Source organism: Cydia splendana, chromosome 26 (assembly GCF_910591565.1).
Source record: "Cydia splendana chromosome 26, ilCydSple1.2, whole genome shotgun sequence".
NCBI classification, from domain to species: Eukaryota; Metazoa; Arthropoda; class Insecta; order Lepidoptera; family Tortricidae; genus Cydia; species Cydia splendana.
The window spans coordinates 5735432-5761674 of NC_085985.1; the positions used below are offsets into that span (position 1 = coordinate 5735432).

The window sequence follows — 26243 nt, forward strand, 5'->3', positions numbered from 1 at the left end:
ATGCACTTATGGAACTTTCAGTAGGAGTAGCAGAGAAAGCGGTATTATTGCTTGTCCTTGTCACAGTCTCACTTTTTGTTTGTTCCCCACCTTTTTATTAGTATGGATTATGGTGGGCAACAAATGAATTTCACCAATCACAGTGTCGCATTTGCGTATGTTTTGTCCCTCATGGAGGCACGCGTATACCACTTCTATACGATCCTACCTTCTATGGTGTAGGTATTTTAAAAGAGTATTGGTTTTAAGACGTCCATTTGACGCTCACATTAGATATTTAAATTTACGGCTTTGACGTCTACAGACCGGTTACTAACCAAACAACTCGCACGCACGCAGGCAAATACATCTACACATCTCAACAATTCGGAGGCCGGCTATAATTAGATTGTTAAGTTCAGAGAACTGAGACCCTACCGCAAAAAACAAAAATCGAAATTTTCGTTTTTCGCGGGAGGCCTTTTGATTATATTGAGCTAAGTCAGGGACCGGCAAAGTTTACCTGGGCTGGGACAGGCGTGGCTCACTCCGCGATTTCGTCGCTTTGCAACAGGTAGCTAAAAGTACATCCGTTCCACACCAATTTTGGTGGCTAGCCATAAGCCGCGCGTGGCGCTGTCGCCACCTAGCGGCCATATCTGTCCTGATCGTAACAGACACGTTTTGTTAGAGAGTGAGTCTTCTGTACCTTGTACTATTATTTATTCTGTGCCTGGGAGCTTAGCCAAGATGACAATCGGTAATAAAAACCGGCCAAGTGCGAGTCGAACTCGCGCACGAAGGGTTCCGTAGCATTACGCATAAACGGCAAAAAATCACGTTTGTTATAAAGGAGCCCCACCTAAATATTTAATTGATGCTGCATGTTTTTAGTAAGTATTTGTTGTTATAGCGGCCACATAAATACATCATCTTATCTGTGATTTCAACTGTGTAGCTGTCACGGTTCATGAGATACATCCTGGTGACAGACAGACGGACAGTGGAGTCTTAGTAATAGGGTCCCGTTTTTACCCTTTGGGTACGGAATCCTAAAGACGCCAAATGTGGTTGTTACTTCGATGTCTTATTTACGACTCTTCTAGGCCAGTATCTGGCAAATGGAGAATCGCAAGCCACACTCTCTACTCCTCTACAAATTATACACCTAACCCTTCCTCAAGAATCACTCTGTTGATAGGTGAAAACCGCATGAAAATCCGTTCAGTGGTTTTTGAGTTTATCGCGAACGATCATAAACAGACAGACGCGGCGGGGGACTTTGACTTTTATAAGGTGAAAAGTGATAGAATTGACTAGTCGTTGACAGCTACGACATGTCAATGACATGACTTTGACAGGGCAATACTTAAAGGACGTCTTTATACAAATGATGCATCAAGTGCAAATCTTTAGAACAATGGGAATTGTTACATGATGTTTTAGTTTTGATTTAACTAACTTAACCAGAGAAAATAAATGAAAGATGCATGATTGTATTATAATATAATATTCACAAAATGTAGTAGGTATTAAGACATGTGGAAATATATATTACTAGGGACCAGTGGCGGCGCGTCAAACATATCCATAGGCAAGGCATAGGGCTAATTTGGCTTACATATTTCCTTTACAACTCTGCTCAAACATCCAAAAACAGGCAAGCCGGTGGGAATCGGCTTTTATGGAACCGCCGCCACTGCTAGCGACTCGCCCCGACTTCGCACGGGTTAACAAATACACCTAAACCTTCCTCAAGAATCACTCTATAAATAAAAAAACTATAATAAGATAAATTGGTCAAAGCCGCATGAAAATTCGTTCAGTAGTTTTGAGTTTATCGCGTACATACAAACACACAAACAGACAGACGCGGCGGGGGCTTTGTTTTATAAGGTGTAGTGATTGTGTAATGGTTGTTATAAAATCTACACTATTAGGTGATATTAGGTGATTTCTCGTTTTCGGTGATCTTCTCGAGGCAGAGGTGTAGGGTTAGAGCCGGTGTAGCTTTATTTGACGTTCATAAGCGCATTGTAATATGCCTACTTGAATAATAAACTATGTTTATCTTTTCGTGATTATTTTTTTATGTAATAAACATATTAAGTTATAAAATACTTGGAATGGCATATGAGAAGATAATCCGATCTGAAAAAGAATTCTAGATAACCCACTTAAGTAATTTTATCTTCATTATAATAATATTACATAAGCAATTACCTTATTTGACCTAATGAGATTCATAAACTGATTATCGGTAATTGAATAAATTCGTTATTAATTCTAGATTAGCAATTAAAAACATTAAAACTAGTCCATAACGTGTAACTCGTAAATCACAAACCTATTCATATCAAAACGAGATCTCATTAGTTTTATGAATAAGGGCATTAAGAGGAAAGGGACAGTTTCTCCATACAAACGTAGTCGCCATTTTGACAAACGGCTCTCTGGATATTGACATTATGGAAAATATTTGTAGATAATTTGATGTATAGCTAAAATACGTTTGACTTTTTTGCGATGCGTGTTAGGAACCAATGGAATCACTACACTTTGAGCGAGGAAAACAAATGAAGTGATTCTATTAGTTTTTAAAAAACACATCCCTCACTACGCATCCTCTCACATGAACGTGGAAACGCAGTCTAAAACAGAGCTTTAGACTAGATTGTATAAGTGAGCACTCAAATAATTATCTTTGTCCATATAGGCAGAACGCTTTTTATATTAATACACTTCTGGCCCCTATTTCACTACGGTGACAATTCTCATTACATTACTCGCTGGTTATATAAATAAATATAAACACTACTTAAGAACCCAGAAATGTACAGTCACCTGCAATAATACGTTACTCTTCGAAGGCCGCAAAAATATCTGGCACGATCTTATTTGTAGAGCCGTAATAGCGTGTCACATATTTTTGCGACCTTCGAAGAGTAACAAATTATTGCAGGTGACTGTACAGGAATTTGTCAGTAACAGGTGACAACTGTCAAGTCAGTAAAATAGGCAGCTGTCCTCATTCACATTATTTCATTTAAGCCTATATAAAGTACTAGTGCATTGTGAAGTTGTAATGTAACTGAGACAATTTCATTGTTCTGTCTGCTGACCTTGTCCACTAGCATCATATCAAAGGGCATTAAGTTAATTACCACCACATTCACGAGAAAGACTATAAGAAAAGATAATGTGTATTTTTAATAGGGAGTGATTTTTCTGCAATTAATAGTAATTAATATCATTGACTTGTAGCCAATAAGCCTGACATCGTGTTAAATCGATCGCAGCGCCGGGCCGTGCTCGTCGACGTCACCATCCCCCATGATGAGAATCTCGTGAAGGCCGAGAAGGACAAGTCCAGCAAGTACCTAGACTTAGGTCACGAGATCACCGCAATGTGGGATGTTGACTCGACGATCATTGATCCTATAGTCGTGTCAGCGAACGGTCTCATAGCGAAGAGTCTCGACCAACACCTAGAGAGACTCGCTGGGTGGTTGGATCAAGGGTCAGATGCAGAAGGCGGTAATTTTGGACACGGCGCGTATAGTACGTCGATTCCTCACTCTGCGGCCCTGACCACCGGCAGCTTGGGCCCTGCCCCGCTGCCGGCGGCACCCTAGGTTAGGTTTTTTATAATATAATTTATATTTTTTTGTAATGTTTTGTAAGTGTTTATTGTACCTACTTTTATACCCACGTTGTAAAAACCCTAATCTAATACCCAAATTAAATAAAGAGATTAATATCACAATATATGATAAAATAATACCACGCGCAATCAAACGCTTAAGGTGTATTATCAATAATCTTAATTTCCGTATTAAATTAGTAGATAAGAACGAATTGTTTGTGTAGGTATAAGTCGCTAAACGCTTCCTTGTTTGTTTTTGGCGGACGGCTACAAAATACATACAATTTTCTAAAAGACGTTCCAAAAAATGCAACTTATCTTTCGACTAACGATTCCTCTATTTTGTTTTTAAGCCTATGTTTGTTTGTTTTAAGGGGCCCACTGATTAACAGTCCGCCGGACGGTATCGGCCTGTCAGTTAGAACAAAATTTTGACAGTTCCGAACAACTGACAGGCCGATACCGTCCGGCGGACTGTTAATCAGTGGGCCCGTTTAAATTATCTCAAGGCACTTAATTGTGCATATATATTTTCAAAATAACTTTTGAATGCAACAATAGTATCGATTAAGTAACTATAGTTACTACAATTACGTAATACCATATTCAAATGCTAACTCAAATCTCATTGTCATGCCTACTATTCAATGGTGGGATTACATTACATTTTCCTACAATCATTTTATTATATTATAATTTATAACACGCGGGTTATCGGAATAAGCCGTTATTTCGTCATATAATTCGATTGTAAACGAAACATGATAAGTTTCAACTAGTATTTTAAATAAGGAAACGTTATTATTATTAATGAACGTGCTTTACTTTCTTAGAAAAACCGGACAAGTGCGTGTCGGACTCGCCCACCGAGGGTTCCGTACTTTTTAGTGTTTGTTGTTATAGCGGCAACCGAAATACATAATTTGTGAAAATTTAAACTGTCTAGCTATCACGGTTCATGAGTTACAGTTTGGTGACAGACAGATAGACGGACAGACAGACGGACGGACAACGGAGTCTTAGTAATAGGGTCCCGTTTTAACCCTTTGGGTACAGAGCCCTAAAAAGGGGACTATGATATGCCGTTGAAGTATTTTTAAATAATAAGTTATTGGAAAGATATAATGCGTTTGTATAAATTTACTTGTTTAATTTATATTCGCATAATTTATATTCGCATACCTATTCTTGACATTGTCTTTGTTTATTATTGTTATTATTTGACGATCCTTCTCAGGTGAAATTTTTCATATTATGTATTATTAATGAAATTAATTTATTTGGATGATCTTGCTATTATTTAACTTTATTTCTGACGATCACAATATATATTCTTATAAATTGACATTAATGTAATTTGTACTGTAATCATATGTTGTGAAATAAATAAATCTAATCTAGTCTTTATGAAAACGGGAGTATGTAGATTAGACATTTAGCCTTGACTTCTACATTACTTACAAAACATTATTCAATTTCCGGAATTGACCTAAGTAGTATAACAATACGTAACAACTTGTTGTTTTGAACATTCCTTTTATTCCCACGTGTGTGTGTGTGTGTGTGATCTTTTGTAAAATTATTTGCACTCATGTCATCTTTCGCATTTATAGGTAATACAGGTTGATTCACAAGAGCTGACAAGAATGAGTGAATGAAAATATCTATGTGTGTTACCATTAACCAATAAAACGGTGGCTCTGACTGTATACCGACACAGGTGTCACTCACACAATGAAAGATTCGTTCATTCCATTCGTGCCAGCTTTCGTGAATCAACCTGTACCTAACCTGCGCCTGCTACTTTTTGCTCGTAGAGAGTTTCGAATCATATTATTAATATATTTTCATTATTTACATAGACTTTATTATTAATTTGAGTTAAATAGACTCTAAATATGACTCGATTCATAGCTCAAAAGACTGGCGTCTCCTCTGTCAGTGTCAACGTCGTGCCACAATATTCTAACATTTCTAACAGATGGCGTTAGCATGTTCTACATCGCGCTTACGGAGTTTCGATTGTCAGTTACTATAAACACAATGTCAGACCAACTCTCAGTGGACTTCAGTGCCCAGGCACAACAGAGTACTCTCTCTTGGCTCTCTCTCTATCTTTCTACAAGACTAAAGCCTTTCAAGCGCAGTTGTAAAAGACTAGAGATTATGTTCGGTACCCGATTAGCGGCACTGTACGGTAGTCAAGTAAAATTTGTCAGAGCGTTAGGTACCTCTTGCGAGTCACCTGCGACCCCACTTGACGTCACGGCGATACATTACGCGCAAGGTGCAGAGAAGTCACGTTTAAAATTAGTGATCTATCTGCGTACATACGGATGTACTAGCTTTCGCCCGCGACTATTACGTCTGCGTGGAATGATGATTGATAAAAACTATCCTATGTCCTTTCTCAGGCCTCAAACTATCTCCGTATCAATTTTCATCTAAATCGATTCAGCGGTTTAACACGTTCACTGTCCGTGCCCCATATATGGGTCACAGAAAGCCTCTATTACAAAGTCGTAAGATTAACGATTGAGATAGGGACAGTGAACATGTTAAATGTTGGCGAAAATAAAACGAATCATCCTTTTATATTTTACTACACTGAGAAAAAAAACTAACAAAAACACACTTAGAATTACAAAAATAAAACTTAATCCGGGGACAAGGAGAGTCAACTAATAGGAACAAATTGACTTTTGCAATTTCCATTTAGTAGGAAATACAACTTCTATATTTGTAATTTGAAGTATGCTAGAGTAATTTCAGAAATTTGGTTTTGTTATTCCGAGAGGTGCTTTAGCAATATCGGAGGTGATGACGTCATGGGTGAAAACTAACCGTTTTGTAATTCTAAGCGTGCTTTAGCAATATCGGAGACGATGACGTCATAGGTTTTACTAAACTGTACTGCGATTCCAAGCTAGCTGTTGTTATTCTAGAGATAATGACGTCACAGGCAAAAACTAAACTGTATGCAATTCCTCCGCCCCTAGCAAACGGGCGCCGCGAGAGCATGTCGCGCGCGTGGTAGCTACCCGTCTCTATTTCTGTCTGTATGAATAAAAAAGCGTTTGGTAGTATATCTCTGTACTAAAGAGGCACTATAAAAGCCTGTCGAGATATTCTACCCATTCCTTTCTTATTCATACAGTCAGAAAGAGACTAGTATTTATTACGCGCGCAACATGCTCTCGCGGCGCACCTGTGCTAGGGAGGTTGGAATTGCAAACAGTTTAGATTTACCTATGATGTCATTATCACTAGAATAACAACAGCTAGCTCGAAGTTGCAGAACAATATATTCCTGTAGACCCCAACTATACACAGTAGGTCGCGGGTTAATATGTCCATGGCCCACAATATATCCTAAATTTATTATTTAACTTAAGTATGTTTTAAACAAAGAAGACACGAGACACGCCCGCCCGACATCCGACACAATACTAACTCTAACCAAATGAACGTAGCAAGTAGTAAATTTTACTAAAATCACTAACATTCGTTTCGCTGTGTTGGTATTACAAAACTCGTTTAGTGATTGGTACAACAATGAACATAAACACAACAAGTCTATCTACTAAATACCAGTAAACTTTGTAATGTCGCTATAGTAACAACTGAATTGTTATTTTAAATGGGGTAATGTTATTCCCGCGAACTCGTTTTTTAGATATTACAAAACTATGTAAGTGAGACATTTACTAAAATCATAACTTGAAATCACAGATGCTTTTTTCCAAAAATCACAAACTTTACTAGTAAAAATCGGGGAATTTTAGTAGTAATAAAAATGGATTGTAACAAATACTGAACTTTGTTTAATGCTCCATTTACTAAAGTCTGTTTGCTGAAATTAGATTTAGTATTACTGAGCTGTTTGTAGAAATAAATAAATTTTACAGAAATAGTGAAACTTCCATGATTACTACTAAAACTTCATTTTTTTCTCCAGTACAGAACTGTTTATTAATTCCTGGTGATGATTTTTCTCTCAGTGTACAAAAATAAATAGAGTTTCACGATGTGCTCCAAAAAAGGGTAACCATATGCAATATGAATCATTTTTAATAAAAAGTTACAGAAATAAACACAATTTTCTTTTGGTCTAACATTTTTAGCTAGTTTATCTGTAACTCTGGTTAATGCGATATACATGTAAAGGCGGACTTAATGTAGTAATATTATTTCTTGCTAGTCTATAAATAAGCAATTGGCTTCCACTGCCATCACAGGTAACTGTTGTCATACATCTGCGTAAATATTGAAATAATCATTTCGGTGACAACCAAAACGTACTTAACTTATTACCACAAATCCATAGGCATATTGAACCGTAGTAGTAGCAAAACAAGGTTGATTTGTATTATTCGACTAGCTGTGCTCTTTGAACCATTGTTTTTTGCGGTATGTTTGCATGCTTGTTAACAGAAGGCCATATGATTAACACTTAAAGCTGTGTGAAGTCGAAAACAGGTATGACTGGCAGATTCCTGATATCTTATATTTATTTTAATAGAATCAATTATTCAATGATTGTATCCATGAGATGTGTAAAGTCCATATAGTTCGACGCTCTATGACGTCATGTATGTTGTGGTGAATGGTAATTAATTAATCTTCAACTTTTGACAATCAGACTTTTTAACTTTAAAAATGGCTTCCATCAAATTTGTCATGAATTCGGCAATGTCAATGGTTAGGTACATAGTTGCTTTTAGTAAAGACAAGTGATAGCTGGACTTTAAAAACCGGACAAGTGCGAGTCGGACTCGCCCACTGAGGTTTCCGTATTTTTTAGTATTTGTTGTTATAGCGGCAACAGAAATACATCATCTGTGAAAATTTCGACTGCTTAGCTATCACGGTTCATGAGATACAGCCTGGTGACAGACAGACGGTCAGTGGAGTCTTAGTAATAGAGTCCCGTTTTTACCCTTTCGGTACGGAACCCTAAAAATAGCCACCACAATAGATGACTACAAGATTAATTCTTCATTAGATGCACGCTTCCACGTTAGTTCAGTATTACACTTTAAACAAGATAAATGAGCAAAAAACTAAAAATTGTACTCGCGACGACTACTACCTACTCCATTTTGAAGTTCAACCGGAAATCCTATTTATAGTCGTAGTAACGTAAGAATTAATTTTCGCCAGTTATGAATAGTTAAACGGTACATTTGAGCTTCATATATCCGTACACGGCGGGAAGAAGTTGATATCTAGCGGGAAAAAGTTGAAGAAATTTGAACCTTATGTAAATTTATTCTAAGTTCAAATTTCTTCGGCAGAATATCTCGAGTTATCAACTTCTTCCCGCCATGTACGGATATATACCTACCTACTAGCGATCCGGCAGGCCCGAACAAAACCTTAACGAATTATACCTACACCTAAACCTTCCTCAAGAATCATTCTATTGATAGGTGAAAACCGCATGAAAATCCGTTCAAGAGTTTTCGAGTTTATCGCGAACGTACATACAGTACACAAATAGACAGACGCTTCGGGGGGCTGTTTTATAAGCAGGGGCGTATATTGAAATTTGGTGCCCCGGGCATTGGCACGTTTCGCCGCCCCAGAAGTCAAGGAAGAAAAACAAAATGCAATCCGCCAGGGGCGGCATATGCCGCCCCCGGGGGTTGGCGCCCCGGGCCACGGCCCGGATGGCCCTAGGGTAAATACGCCCCTGTTTATAAGTTGTAGTGATAAGGATCTAATCATAACTATCAAATGAATACAATCAATGCATTATTGATAGAACTATAAACATTCGATGGCAGTGGTACCCGAAACTCCGTTATCCATAAATTCGCAAAACCATCTCGCTCGTGGCGGACTTTTCCATTAATTATAAAATTGCAATTATAAACTCATCAACAACGAGTCCACCCCGTTAAGTAGACACTGCGCACAGATTATACAAGTCATTCGACCCAGTTCCGATGTCAAGATCACGGCCGCGTGCGCGTAGGTCGTTCATCCGAGCGACGTGGCCGCGCGAAATGTTACATATATGCCAACATCACCTAATGTTGAATCACGACTTTTTTAAATACTTCAGATAAAGCTATTCAGATAAATACTACGCGATTTTCGCAAGTCGCGCGAATTTTACTCGTGCGAACGCGCGATCATAAATCATAAATCATCTCATTTATTCGTGATAAACTATAACATACACAAGTAAAGAAATAACAAAGAAACATATTGAACTCGAATATTAGGTAATATTTAGGTGTCTTAATTCGCGCCACCGCGATTGTTAATTACTTAGACTTTAAAGCACTACTTGCGATAGTTGCGTTGTATCAGGACGACGCCTAAGAAGCCGGTATTTGGCATGATAAAGTTTGATAACTTAGCTTTAAATTCAACGGTATATAATTCAGAATATCTGGGAGACCGAGCAAAACATATAAAAACTCAAAAATGCGCGTTTTCCCAAAGATAGGACCTAGTTAGATCGATTTATCGCCCCCGAAAACCCCCATATAGCAAATTTTATCTAAATCAAGAACCACTCTATTGATAGGTGAAAATCCGTTCAGTAGTTTTTGAGTTTATCGCGAACAAACATCCAGACACAAACAGACAGACGCGGCGGGGGACTTTGTTTTATAATATGTAGTTGTAGTGATTATAATTTTATTATAGTTATCTAGCAATATTATTATAGTAATTAGCGATTTCTCTCACGTTAGGGTTCAGGTTAGTCCGCGTGACGTCACCGTTCGCAATACAACTTGCGTAGCCTCGATAGTAAGCGGATCATGCGATGCCACACCACACGCGCGGGCCAATCGCGGCGCGCGGGGCCCTATTACGACTACTCAACTTTTTGTGCGCCCGGTGACGGGAAGGTGTAAAACCATTGCGTTGCCTTGGAGACAGGGGAAGCTAGATTTAGAATGTTCGCGCTAGGCTCTCAGACACAAACTCTGGCTGGTTGACTATGCATATGATTACCTATACGGGGTCATCCATTAATTACGTCACACGTTTAGGGGGAGGGAGGGGGTCAAGAAAATGTGACATATTGTGACATGGGGGAGGGGGGAGACACAAACTTTGTGACGTCACTTTAACTTCATCAGTAACCGAAATTTTTTTTTAAATTATTTTATTCGCTGTACATTTAAATAACAAGTTTTTAAAACGATAATTGTTTTTATTCTTTTAATTTTCTTTCCTAAGCAGTTTTGGGTTATAAAATTACTAATATTTATATCGTCAAAAATATTTTGATAAAATATTAATAATACTTAGGTACTTACTTAATTCGATTTGGCGATTTCGTAGAAAAAATGTGACGTCACACTAGGGGGGAGGGGTTTTTCAAATGTGACCAAATGTGACAAGGGGGGGGGAGGGGTCAAAAAACCTAGAAATTCGTGTGACGTAATTAATGGATGACCCCTACCTATGAAAACTGGTTACTACGCCAATCTTGGAATTAGTTGCCAAGCGAAATAAAATTGTATTGTTTGCATGCTGTTTGTGGACAGCTGAGTAAGGAGGACAAATGTGAACGTAACTGAAAGGGTACAGTCAACGGTAAAAATATGGGTGTAGACAACTTACTCAAAAATATGTCCCATAGTTCTTAATTCACTGACATAAGAGTTATGGGACATATTTTTGAGATGATTTGTACACCCATATTTTTACCGTTGACTGTACATCAAATAATCAAGCAAATAAATGATTTATGATTTATGAGCCGTGCCAAAAAAGGTATATGACTGCGTGATCAGGCGGGTCCGCACAGGAAGAGCCGCCTCGCGTGGAAATTTCCGCGCGAAAATGCTCGGTCGGTGGAGACGTGCCTCGTCCGAGGCATTGTGGCCGTGAATCCGTTTGCTTCGCCCGAGGCACGTCTACAGAGAGTCACAGACGGAGCTGCTTCGCGCGGCAATTTCTTCGCGAGGCGGCTCGTTCTGTGTGGACCCGGATAATGATTGATAATGACTCGGACGAAGTTACGAGGGGAGCCTAGTGTAGTAGGTATATAAACACTGATCTACTTTTTATTCGACTAAACTGTTTAATCTACATTACTCATTTATAATTGTTTTGTCCACAGTTGAGCCCATCGGCCATATGACGGCGTAGAGCGCGCAGTGAAACAGACATACACACAAACAGGCAAACATGTCGTCGAAGGCCATATACGAGGCGACAGGCAAAGATCTCATCAACAGGTAACGTCACAGAATAAATAATATTATTATAATAGTACTACCGTAAAGAAAGGAAATTTCCCACAAAACCGAAGTTTGACAGAGGTTCAGGGACGAATCATGCCGTCCCTTTCTAATATATGGCACTATCCCTTTCGACCATTTAGGGTTGTCAAAATTCAAGCCATTATCTTATCTGTGGTCGTGAACGCAAAGGGACGTCAAGTTCTGTCAACCCTATTAATTGGTCGGAGCAATGCTGAACCGAGCGGAGCCGAGTTTGCCCGAAGGGAGGAGTTTCGCACCCCTGGTAACGCCCTTCACTATAAATCAAAGAGTAATTAATTGTAATAGATAGCGACTGTGCCTTGTTTTGTGGTACGGGGCCGTGCAGCGCCATCTAAATCAGCTGCCAAATAAGCACGAATGTGTCTTATATACACGTCTCAATTAGCTATTAATTGTTTGTCTCAACCTGTCATTTTGACTTATGCATTTGTGAGAAATTGATAAAACATAAATTAACTAATAGGGAATATTACGTGAAACTCTGCGTAGGGGGCGCCACTACCACAATCCATCACAATCTGGGGGTCTACCGCGAAACAAGAAAATCTAAATTTCGTTATCTAACCTCTCTAGCACTCTTGCATATCATTCTAACAAAAGCTGTCAAAAAGTGACATCCACCAGCTCCAGACCGGTAATGAATCAAGTACCTTTACTATAATGAATGAATCTTAACTACATACAAATGAACCATACACAAAAAGTTGTACAGAACCTAAATCTATTCATGAACCTCATACAAAGTTACGAATTGCTTGAACACATTAACGTTGCGAAGCGCATGCGTCTGATGCGACTATTGCGATAGTTACAATTACTGTATTAACCAATTTTAATTATCGCCTATACGCAACAATCAGGAATTAGGAACGCCAATGAAAGTTATTGTAGATAGCACCCTTCTATATTACATACGATAACAGAGAGAGACATAAGATGGATGGTATTTTGCTATGTAAGAAAACCCTCTTCTTCCAGTCCTACCGGAGGTCGGCTATCATGAGGGCTATACGAACTTTAGACACAGCTGCGCGGAATAATGAGCGTGTGCTCTGTTTGAACCATGTTCGGAGATTTTTGAGCCATGAGTTACGTCTTTGTCCGGATGATCTTTTCCCTTGGATCTTTCCTTGTATAATGAGTTGAAGGAGTTCATATTTCTCGTTTCGTAAGAAAACCCTACATGATCAAAAAGGTAGTTCGCTTTTGCATAGGATTAAGGATTAATCCACATCCACACAGACACCTTTTTAATTTTGAAGTATTTCGAAACACATTTCCATCTCTGAACAATCCGCGACAAAACATTAAACCCTTTATAAATTTTTACAAGGCTCAATTAGTTAATTTATTCCAGAGTTTTATTCCTTTCATACTAATACGTGGACCATACTGAAAGTTTCTGGATTATGATTTTCGTTTCCAGGATTTCCATTTCCAGGAATTTTCGGTATGCCCTAAGTACATAAGTGAATATGACAAACTACCAATATCTAATAACCTGTTTTTGAAAAACACCATAAGTAATATAAAAAACATCGTAAAACTAATGTAAAACTGTTTCTCGCCATATAAATTCAGATTGTATTAGCGGTTTTTCAAGCTGACATCGATTTCTTGGGCTAAGAAAATGTGATTACCCCATTAGCATGAAAATATTTTACGCGGCCCCGTTTATTCTCTGCCTAATACAAAATTAATAAATTATATTTAACAATGTTCATTTTCGTTTCAGGCACATAGCGCCAGGGACAGCGTTGGTGCCGTGCCGGTTCGCGACCTTCGAGCAGAACACCGTCTGGGAAGACGAGCTCGGCAAGAACCCATGGCTCTCCAAAGAGGTCTGTATCTAGTGATAAGGTCTAAATGGCCAGTCAGTTATTGCGTCTATTTGAGTACTGGCAGGCGTGGCTCACTCCGCGATTTCGTCGCTTTGCTACAGGTAGCTAAAAGTACATCCGATCCACACCAATTTTGGTGGCTAGCAATAAGCCGCGCGTGGCGCTGTCGCCACCTAGCGGCCATATCTGTCCTGACCGTAACAGACGCGTTTTGTTAGAGAGTGACTCTTCTGTACCTAGTACTATTATTTATTCTGTGGTATTGGTAAAAGCCTGAGCTACTTCGAGAATAACCGTAACGTAGGAGGCGTTCCGACCAATCGTATTCGAGAAATAACTGAATACACGCAATAACTCCATAAGTGCCTCATACATTTAATGAAATAGGGATGTTTATGCTTAAAGAACTTTATTTTTCTCAAAAGAAATTTCACATTTCACTTCATGAGAATATATGCTAAAATAAAAGTAAATCAGTGAGCACTAGATAATTATTAGAAAAACATAGATAGCAGTTATTTTTAAAAACCATTTCTATTTAATAAATCGGATCTAAATATAGAAAGTAGGAGAGTTGACCGTGACGTCATTATACTCATATTCATATAAATTCCATATTAGCAAATCGTTTTGACAGTTCTAAAGCAGAAGCTGATATGACTAAGTAGGAAAGTATAGCCTATCATTAAGTATGATATAACTCCCAAGCCATTAAAAACTGCATTAACTATCTGCTTCCTTATTGTTTACGATAAGTTATCTTAGAAATTGCAATGCACTTAAACTGATTTATTATCTTTATTATTTATTATCTCTGGTATTAGTCATGTTGTTGTATCTGTCTGTCTTTAGATTAGATATTTTAGATAATCGTCTTCCAAAGATCAAAGACAAAAGAGTTTTGCATAATTCGTTGTTGTATTAAATCAGACATTAAATTGTTTGTGTGTAAATAAATCCCTTTAATGCCTGATATCTTTTTTGTAACAACAGATATTTTGTAACAAAAAAGTTATCGGGCTAAAGTTATTCAAATAACCCTAAAAAATTCCTTTTTTAAACCTTTGGGCGTTTTTGTGGGCTACCCTGTAAATAAGCAGGGGCGTATTTACCCTAGGGCCATCCGGGCCATGGCCCGGGGCGCCAATCCGCCAGGGGCGGCAGGGGCGGCAACGCCGCCCCTGGCCGACTGCATTTTGTTTTGGTTTTGGCGCCATCAACCAACTTTTCACTTTTTCATTTCTTACTTTTTCATTTTTTTCTTGTCAATCATAATAATAATAATATAAAAAAATGGGGATACGCTGTATCAGAGAATCAGCCGCAGTGGTTTACGTGAAAAGTTGCTTGGAAAGTTAATGCAAACGCCGCTTAGGGCCGCTTATAGGGACCCCATAGTATAAAGGGCACCGCAGGCGCCCTGTATTGAAAGAACGCGTTTCGCGCGACGCGACCTTACAGTGTGGAGTGCGCCACCGGCGCCCTGTAAACCAGAGCGTGCAAAGCGTACAGTGTAAAGGGCGCCTCAGGCGCCCTGAATGTAAGAAGCCTGACTTTACAGTGTAAAAGGCCCCGCAGACGCCCTGTAAGTATGTCAGAGCTTTGCCCGACATTACAGTGTAAACTTGTAAAGGGCGCCGCATGCGCCCCGTATGCAAGAGCGTTCTAAAGTTACAGTCTCAGGCGCCCTGTACCCGCTATAGCGCCGCCGCGGCCATAAATTCTAATGCATTATTTGAGGAGATGAACATGTTCTACTAGGGTTAAAAAGAATCATAAAGAACTATTTGTGCTTCATCCTTCTATCCGAGGTATTTTGCGTCAGTTTTGTGGCCTCGAGCAAGAGCAGTCGTAAAATTTCTGTAAAAAATGCCACATTTGAAATGTTTTACACCTTATTATAATCCCTCGTATCTTATTTTTCTAAATTTCATTAACATTGAATAAGATCTATCAAATGACATCAATTTCACCAGAATCGGTTAATGGACTGATGAGTAATTACTAAATAAACATTGCAAATAGGAGTCGTAGGTTCGTAAAATCTGGTTTTTGGCTTTTTTACTGGGTCTAAAATTTTGAAAAAAATACACAAAATAGTTCTTTATCTATAGATTACAGGAAAATCCGTTAGAAATGTGCAGTCAAGCGTGAGTCGGACTTAATTACTTAGTTTTCGATTCAACCCCTATGGATTTTTTAAAGACATTTCATTTACGAGTACGTTCCACATAAAAAATACATTGTTATAAATTGGGTAATGTACGGAATCCTTGGAACGCGAGTCCGACTCGCACTTGATTTAAATTGTTTTTGGGTTCCGTACCCAAAGGGTAAAAACGGGACCCTATTACTAAGACTCCGCTCTCCGTCCGTTTTTCTGTCTGTCACCAGACTGTACCTCATGAACCGTTATAGCTTAGGCAGTTGTAATTTTCACAGATGATGCATTCTATTGCCGCTATAGCAACAAATACTAAGAATAGAATAAAATAAATATTTAAGTGGGGCTCCCATACAACTAACGTGATTTTTTGATTTTGGTACGGAACCCTTTGTGGCGAGTCCGACTCGCACTTGGCCGGTTTTTTTCCTTGACTTCTGGGGCGGTGAAACTTATTGGCCCGGGGCGCCAAATTTCAAAATACGCCCCTGTAAATAAGATTAAAAATTGGAAGTATTAGAATAGACGATGACACTGAGTTTACTATGAATATATAAGGTAAACGTACTAGTGCTCGACATGCTAATGCCCAATAGATGACACCTTGCTGACACCTCTATTGACAATGACTTAAGTTTCAAGATGACATGTACTGGGACCGCGTCGAGCACCAGTACGTTTAGCTTAGTTACATAAATAAATAGTTGAATACATTGAAATGGAAACAAGCATAGATTTTACAAGCGGCGAATGCCCGCGATATAAATGTTTTTTTTTTTTGTTGTCGATTTGTTTCCGTCAGGAGATTGATAAAATATTGTAGATAGATAGAGTGCACTATTCTGTACAATATAAGCGCAATTTCACCTAAAAATTTTCATTGGGTTACAAAAACTTATGGTGTTTTCGTAACTCATTCGAAAATTACATATTTACTTTTTTTTCGGGACTAGTTAGAATTTTGCTCTTCCCAGGTACGCGACTGTTTCTCCTGATAGGATTTTAATTAGCTTTTTCTATGACAAAGGGGCTCAAGAAATGCTTAGTAAATTGCGTCATCGATAAATCACTCATAAATTGTAGGGCCCTGGAATGCTCCCATTGTAGATCACTTATTTATAGTACTGTAGAAGATATGACAAATGGTGATTGTATTTATTGCACACGTAATTATATACGTTGAGGTTGTGGGTTCAAACCCCGGCTCGTACCAATGAGTTTTTCGGAACTTATGTACGAAATATCATTTGATATTTATCAGTCGTTTTTCGGTGAAGGAAAACAAAGTGAGGAAACCGGACTAATCCCAATAAGGTCTAGTTAACCCTCTTTGAGGAAGATGATGATATGTGACGTTCCACGGCAAAAGGTACCTTATGGCGGCTGGCGCTTACGTCGCATAGCGCCGCAATAATATTGGAGCGACGCTAATAATAGCGTAAGCGCCAACCGCCATAAGGTACCTTTACCCGTGGGACGTCACATATATAGACAGAACAATCTACTTCAGTCACTTGTGTTTTTTTTCTAGGTAACCTTAAACCAACACCGTATTAATAATAATGCACCATTGTCAACAGCAATTGGTCGTGAAGCCCGACCAGCTGATCAAGCGGCGCGGCAAGCTCGGGCTGGTCGGCGTGAACAAGTCGGCGGTCGACGTGCGCCGCTGGCTCAGCGAGCACATGGGCAAGGAGCAGGCCGTCGGCGCCGCCGTCGGGAAGCTCAGACACTTCATCGTGGAGCCCTTCGTCAAACACGACGCGGTCAGTATTAGGCAATGCATTCGTGTCATGTGGCAGCACATATATGGTATATGGGCAAAGAGGCCGTCGGCCAACTACAGCACGTCCTTGTATATTATACTATACACGTCACGTACGACACGTCACTTTTCATTCAACTTCAACACTTCTTATTATTTACGATATATATCGTCGGGTGACAAGCAAAAGTCACTAACTATTAGACTATTAGACAATAAACTAGATTCGAAATTATTAGACAATAAACCGTGTTACAAGTGTAATAAAGTGCATTGTTACTTTAATTTTTTGATAGTACTTAGCGAGTTTTGCTTGTCACCCGACGATATAGTCAAATGTGATTCCAATGTCAATGTAGTTGAATTGATCAAAAACAGATAGCCTGTTTTTGATCAATTCAACTACATTGACATAAGTACTTGTAAGTCCCCACGTATTTGAACAAGTACAAATTAAATTCGCCTTTTAGACTATTATAGAGGTAGACCAAGGTAAGTCTGCAACGACTTTGATAGCAGCAGTGCAATTGTTATTTAGACGTAATAATTTCATTGAGGTTTGACGTTTAAAATAACACTTGCACTGCGTGTGCTATCAAAATCGTTGCGTTATCTCGGTCTGACTCTAAACATGGCTCTATCGAGGCTATGACAGCTCAAACTAATTTTCCTTCCCTGCATATTTTAAAACAGCTTGTTGTTATATTTCAGAATGAGGAGATGTACATTTGCATACAGTCGGGCAGACGGACAGACACCATCCTGTTCCACCACCAGGGAGGCGTGGATGTCGGCGATGTTGACGCTTTGGCAGTCAGGCTCGAGGTAAATCCATATATCAACTATCCCCCTCAGCGCCACTTGCACCATCTAACTGTCCTGACGTTAACCGGTTAAACCGTTAACCCAATGTCAAATTGAACTGTCAACCATGGTAACTCCAGGTTTAAGTTAACCCCAGGTTAGTGAATTGTGCAAGTGGCCCTTATTCATAAACGCACTACGAACCTCAATTAGCTAATAATCGTTTGTCCTTATCTGTCATTTTGACTTATGTATTTGTAAGAATGGGATAAAACATAAATTAACTAAATCAGGCCGTAAAGGTTTTGAATAAGGGGGTCTATCTATTGTTATTCTGTTTTGTCAGCCAAGGGACGTGATACGACAATGTGTATTGCGTCTCACATTTTGCTTAATGAGAGAGTCAGACGCAATGGCATTGGACAAAAAAATTGGATAGGTCGAATACCACAAATTCCAAAATTAAGCTTATATGATTTTATATTGGATTCCAGGTAGCGGTAGACACATTCCCCACTGGAGAAGAAATCGACAGGACTCTGCTCAAAAACATCAAGTCCGCCTCCACTAAAAGGTACTTAATTCATTGTATACATACAGCAATAATAATCATGCCAAATGTGACAGTGAGTGTAAGAGATAGGAAAAAGGACCCTTTGTTTGACATAAAGTTTTAAGTCATAATAATGGTGTACTGCCATCTCGCCGAAATATTTTTCGCCTAATTTCACTTCCCAACCAACTTATTGCAGTACTTTTAGTTGGCAAACCAATGCTTAGCATATTATTATTTAGCATAATTTTTATTTGAACACAATTTTATTTAGCAGATGTTCATTTTACCACGATTTATTTAGAAAAATAGTTACTAAGCAAATGTTTTATTATACCTAACTATTTATTGTTAAATAACGTTTGCCCAAATTGAAATTTGGCATACTTTTTATTGGATCACAACTATATTTAGCATTTTTTTATGACCCGTAAAACGAAACTGCTCCCAGAGGTAGGTAGGTTATGGTTATTTTTTTTATGACCCTAAAAATGAAATTGCTCCCAGAGATTGGTAGGTTTTGGTTATTTTTTTTTATGATCCGTAAAACGAAACTGCTCCCAGAGATAGGTAGGTTAGGGTTATTTTTTTTTAATGACCCTAAATACGAAACTGCTTCCAGAGATTGGTCGGTTAGGGTTATTTTTTTTTGGTGACCCTAAAAACGAATCTGCTCCCAGAGATAGGTAGGTTAGGGTTATTTTTTTTTTGATGACCCTAAAAACGAATCTGCTCCCAGAGATAGGTAGGTTAGGGTTATTTTTTTTTTGGTGACCCTAAAAACGAATCTGCTCCCAGAGATAGGTAGGTTAGGGTTATTTTTTTTTTGGTGACCCTAAAAACGAATCTGCTCCCAGAGATAGGTAGGTTAGGGTTATTTTTTTTATGACCCTAAAAACGAAACCGCTCCCAGGGATAGGTAGGTTATTCACAATATTAGGCGAAAAATAATTTATGCCTATCAATACATTCGACATAACAATAAAAGACATTTTGAAACATGACCAACTAAATATTTTGCCATACAATAATATTGTAAATAATCATTTGCGACATGTTATATATGCGAAACATTGGTCTGCCATCTGATAGTTTTGCCAAATGATACTATGGGAAAAATAGTTTGGGTAGTGATAATTTGCCATACAATTTTCGGCCACATATTAGTAAACCGAAATGAATGAATGAATGAAATTAATTTATTCCAGAATGTGAATCCATATGTGATTAAAACATTTAAAACTAATTACATAATAAAATATGATGATTAAATTAAATTAAAGACGTACACAAACACAACAATTAATTATAAGGACCTGAGTCTCGGGTCACCCCGACCCCGATACGACAGGCTTGTGGTAGGCCCTCCATCGCTCGGGAACCCGGGATCTCCTGCTTAGTAGGCAGGGTCACTATCGAGGCCATTATAATATTAATATGAAGATTTAATTTATTTTAACATTTATATTACATTTTCCAGGATACTGACAACCTTCATCCTGTCCCTGTACCGCGTATACGTGGACCTGTACTTCACGTACATGGAGATCAACCCCATCGTGATCACAAACGAGCGCATCTACCTCCTGGACTTGGCGGCCAAGCTGGACCAGACGGCGGACTTCATCTGCGCCAAGAACTGGGGCACCATCACCTTCCCCCCTCCGTTTGGGCGCGACGCGTACCCCGAGGAGGCGCATATCGCCGACTTGGATGCTAAGAGTGGAGCTAGTCTTAAGGTGAGGAAATATATACTTCAATTGGTTTTTGATGCTAAAAATTCAGATTGGGAGAGGTAATAATGTAAAATGCGGAGAAATTGGTGGAGCCTAAAGGTATGTTAGTTTTAGGGTGTTTAAACATTAATTAATCTTAATTTTACTAGAAGTTCTTGCTAATTGACTAGTCTATTTTACGTTAATTAATTTATTAGACAATCCAAAATTTGTACAAAACATGAACCTGGGAAACTATTTGATGTATCAATTTTAATCAAAGATGAATTTGAATAAGGCAATCAGCACTTCCAGCTAAGTCAATAAATAGCAGTGATTTTTTTCAAAAATGTGTAATACAAGCAACTAATAAAATTTGTGTTCTGATAATTATATGCCACTGGTACAGCGTTGTGTTCTGATAATGATAATATATGTCACTGGTATAGCGAAAATTTAGCCTGCAATGTTTTTTATTTTATTTTGACTGAACAATTTATACACTTCGCTACCTAATTTGTAACCGGAAAATTATATAAGTAATAAACAAGTTGGAAATGTCAGGTCACATTATAGTATTTATTTGTAATGAATTGTTATTGTTTCCAGTTGACGATATTGAACAAGTCTGGGCGCATCTGGACCATGGTGGCGGGCGGCGGCGCGTCCGTCGTCTACACCGACACCATCTGCGAGCTGGGTACGTGACGAGCCACCATTCTCACCTATATTTACTACAGTCGAGGACATAAATATGTATACATTTCTTTACCTTAACCCATTGAAATAAGGTGAAATAGTTATTTGTTTTACAAGGGGGCAAAGATGTTGTTTAACTGCTCGTGCTAATAGGGGCATTTCACGTCAAGCGGGCAGCGAAAAAAGGGTAACGATCCGGATTTTGTTTATAACTGGGTTAATTGAACATGTATGTGATCTAAAAAAAATGGCATCTTTACTTTTTTTATTTATTGCTTGGTTACGATTATATACGACTTTAAAAAAAATACAAAATCTGAGTAATGGATTTTTCAAATGTCGTGGATGCAAATCATCAAATGCATTTTAAAATAACTTAATGGTGTTTTATATAGAATAATAATGTTATTTCTTGAAAATGAAAAAAAAAGTTAAATTTAATTTTTTTTTCATATAGTAAACTGGAAGTATATATAAAAAAAATTTTTTTTTCTAACTTCGCATTTTTTTATTTTTTTTATTTTAGCATAAAAATGTAGTTTATAACCTGGAAATGTTATGTAAAAAAAATTATAGTTGTATCTTGAAATTCGTAAAAGAAACTGATCAAAAAACTATGGTGCTGCACGGTAGTCACGGCACGTTTTCCTGAGTTGTTTCGTAGTGCGGTGATATCAAGTGTAACATATGGTTTATAAGTATGCAAAACGGCTATTACTATTACGATATTATTAAAATTAAGTATAATACTTCTATATTTTTTATGTTTTTTCATTGGGCACTTGGAATAAGTAAAACAAGAGAGTAGCATGTAATAAAATCTTTTATTTATTTGGTTATTTTAACTACTTTAGAGTCTGTGGTAAAACTGGTCCGTTTTATAGTTATACCCTCAGGTGTCGGTAGAAAAGCGTGGTATTTTTTCGTTCCAGGAATGGTGATAGCCCTGTCAAATCGTGGTTGCAAGAACAGTCTGTGTTGCTGTATATCTTCCTTGGCACAATAATATACTGCTGTTTCCTTTAACGATGTTCTCGCCCATTCATATAAACGCAAAGGTGTAGTTATTGCTCTGTTTGTTGGCATTTGAAGGCTTGCACGAGTTGCTAGTCTTTTCAGGTTCCCGCCAAGACCATCGCAAGGCCCCTTTCCATGTGAAGTTGCATGAAAATGAATTTCTGCTTCAATGCCAAAGTCATCTTTATAACAATGTATATTAACAAAGTTAAATCTGTTTTTAAAATGTTGTGAGGCTCCATCGGTGCTATACATAATTTTTGTCACTGCAATATTTTTTTCTGAGAGATGTGTGTGAAATATTTTCTGAAATGCGTAAAATGAAGCTGTATCGTGCTTTAGATCATCGGATATCATTACAATGCTTCCGTGTTGTAATTTATTCTGGTCTTTGTAGTAAAATACCGATGTTAGCAGCGTTGACTGATCATTATTCCAATGAAAGGACTGTGCGGAATCTTGTATAACGAAACTGTAATTTTCGGCAAAATCGCATTGGACTAAGATTTCACCTTCAGATATTGTCTCTTTTAGCTGTTTAAAAAAGAGTGCTTGTTGTTCAGCGATATATGCATGTGGTTTTAGGATATCTAAAGCATTACAAAAGCTATCCACAAAGTCATCTGCGGGAAGCACTTGGGTGACTATCGAAAAGCGGTCCGTTCCCATCCATTGTTCATACTGAACGTTTGTGATGTTATTGTCATCAAAAACATTTTTTAAGTGATCCCGAATCGCATCCAATCCAGGACAATCGTTACAACGTTCAGTTGGGGATGATTTAGATGTCATCAAGTGACATTTAGACGTAGGGTTAGGGCACATCATTCTTCGCAGGCACTCTTTATAACAAGCAAGGTGGATGTTGGTTTCTGCAGTAAGTGAATCTATATTTCCTCCATTGAGCATAAGTTTAACATTCTGGTGATATGTACACACACACACAACGTGGGTTCCGGAATCGCCAGCAAGGACACACTGTTTCGGCCTGAGTGTGTAAAACTTAGTTAAGCCTACCTTAATGTCAGGATACTCATTTTTAAACTGTTGATACAACTCATTAATGTTGCACATCAAAAGTTGTTTCTGCAAGTGTGTTCTGCCGTCGTGCGTTTTGACAGATACAAAATCTTTTTTTCCAGGCATAACTCTGCTAATATCTTCACGAAGATAAAATGCTCTGACTAACTCTTCTGTTTCGACCGGTAGCTTACGGCCACTACGGGAATTGGGTGATGCCAAAACGCCAAATTGATCCACAAGTTCCTTAGCCTTTTTAGCTTGTCGTCGCGATGTCCCAAATTCTTCTGCGAGTTTGCTTTCACTCCAAGACTTTGGAGCAATAGTAAGTATTAGCATTTTCTTAGACGCAGATGTAGACGGCTCATTGTATTTCTGTTTCAGCTGACACAGAATTTCCTCATCTGCTATAGCTATGTCTGTTTGAGTAGAAACAGTTTTACGACATTCGTCTTCCGGAACAAATGAATCACTTTCTTGGTGCTGTGAACAATCAGTTGATATCTGGCTACCTTGAGACGACTGCGACTGCACAATATCGGGATTGTTTTCCGGCGATATTTCCTTAGAAAGTCGTATTCTGCAGGACGTGCACACGTAAACAAATGCTGACAATCCCCACTTCTCAGCTAAACTTGTAGAAATTTTTCTCACAATTTTAGTTCTCGGGTGAGATGTTAATTTAAAAGGATTATAACATCGATCACCGTAATAATTCATAGTATTCAAATATTGAATATTATTGCGACTAATAATACGACTAATTGCAGAAAACAGAACACAACGCGGTAGCGGCCTAAGTGACACTAAGAGGTAACGGAAATTCAAATATCGAATGACGCTTGCATAGCGTCACTATCTATCTCTTTCTAGCATATAACGTCGATATGAGGTGATAACTTACTGGTACCAATTATTTAATAAGAGATTTGTTTATTTAATTATGTACAGTCAGCATGTACATGGAGATAAAATATTGCTTCTCATTTTATTTTCGTATCACAAAAGTAAACAAGAAGTGTTTTTCATTAAAATACTTATAACATATTGCAGTGTTTGCCTATGTTTGCCATTTAGACTGCCATATTAAGCAACATTTCCGTACGGAGAGACGCGTAACCTAGCGCAGTACCTTCATACTTTGATCACATGTCTTCTACGAATTTCAAGATACAACTATAATTTTTTTTACATAACATTTCCAGGTTATAAACTACATTTTTATACTAAAATAAAAAAAATGAAAAAATGCGAAGTTAGAAAAAAATTTTTTTTAAATATAAACTTCCAGTTTACTATATGAAAAAAAAAAAAAATAACTTTTTTTTTCATTTTCAAGAAATACCATTATTATTCTATATCAAACACCATTAAGTTATTTTAAAATGCATTTGATGATTTGCATCCACGACATTTGAAAAATCCATTACTCAGATTTTGTATTTTTTTTAAAGTCGTATATAATCGTAACCAAGCAATAAATAAAAAAAGTAAAGATGCCATTTTTTTTAGATCACATACATGTTCAATTAACCCAGTTATAAACAAAATCCGGATCGTTACCCTTTTTTCGCTGCCCGCTTGACGTGAAATGCCCCAATATTGATACCCGAGCAAGCGAAAGATTCCAAAATTGAACCACGAGCATAGCGAGTGGTTCGAAAAATGGAATCTTGAGCGTTGCGAGGGTTTCAAAGCACGAGGGTTAAACAAAATTTGCCCCCGAGTGAAACACAAAATTTTTCACCACACCAACTTGAAGCAAATATTAAATGTAAAATATCAAACAAAATCAAACCAAATCAAATCCAAATGAATGTAATTAAAAATTTATCATCCAAAATCATCATTTAAAAGTCATTTCTACCAGCAAACATAAGAAACCAACTCAAAATTTGCATTTGATTACTTTGTCTCACATGTGAATAAAATGCAATTTCGCTATCAGTTTTAAAGTGCAAAGTAAGCCTTTCCGAGCTGGTGTGGTGAAAAAATATATACATATTTATGTCCTCGACTGTACCAGAAATAGTGTGAAATTCCCTGCCGGCCTTATTTATTTGGTCGCATTTTAGAGGGAACTGCGATACACTTTGGATTAGGTACCTTATCCCAAGAATTAGATCAGGTACTAGTTTTAACAAAAGCGACAGCAGTGGTATGAATAAATTGACTTTTAATTATAAATTATAGGACTTTATTGAAGACAACATTCTAGGACCGATACATGATAGAATAGACAAACATAGAGCATGTATCATAGATAAACTAGAGCGTCTTAGTATAGTATTAACATCAGTGCTAGCGACCTTCCAACCTTGAGGGTATACGATAACAACCAAATGCCTATTTGGTTTAGTCCAGTTTCCTTATGATGTAAATACCAAATGCAATCCGTTTATATATTAATTTTAATTTTTAACAAGCAGAAACGTCTGCGAACGATGCCATTAAGCTTAGAATAAATTTAAAAGTGGAAAAATTACTGTCTTGGGTGAGACTTGAACTCGTTTATATATTGTAAGTAACTCATTATTAGGCTTCGAATCCACGATCCCCGGTCTAGAAGTTACTCGCTTTACTGCTACGTCACAAGTACTATCCCTTTAGCTTTTAACTGTTCATTGTTAAGTTATTAATGCTACGAGAATCAAGAACCAACGATATTCAAGTTTCGGCCTAACAGTATAGAAACCTATTGTTTTGTTTTTATTCCCTCAAAACCTAATGGTACGTTATGGGCCAGTTAAATATTTAGAATAGTACTTTAATCTTTGCTCAC

The 26243-nt window shown here is 37.8% G+C and overlaps 1 protein-coding gene and 1 long non-coding RNA gene across 2 annotated transcripts in view; both read left to right on the forward strand.

Moving 5' to 3' along the window:
* Positions 1–26243, forward strand: part of LOC134803483 (uncharacterized) — a 196353-nt gene that overhangs the window by 113217 nt on the left and 56893 nt on the right. The gene's annotated exons all lie outside the window — the stretch shown is intronic.
* Positions 1–26243, forward strand: part of LOC134803422 (ATP-citrate synthase) — a 46735-nt gene that overhangs the window by 4716 nt on the left and 15776 nt on the right. Inside the window, exons 2-8 of the mRNA XM_063776242.1 lie at positions 11718–11835; positions 13619–13724; positions 17469–17654; positions 18365–18478; positions 18952–19031; positions 20491–20749; positions 21335–21425. Coding sequence (XP_063632312.1) covers positions 11786–11835; positions 13619–13724; positions 17469–17654; positions 18365–18478; positions 18952–19031; positions 20491–20749; positions 21335–21425 — 886 coding nt within the window. The 5' untranslated portion in view covers positions 11718–11785. The remainder of the gene's footprint in view (positions 1–11717; positions 11836–13618; positions 13725–17468; positions 17655–18364; positions 18479–18951; positions 19032–20490; positions 20750–21334; positions 21426–26243) is intronic.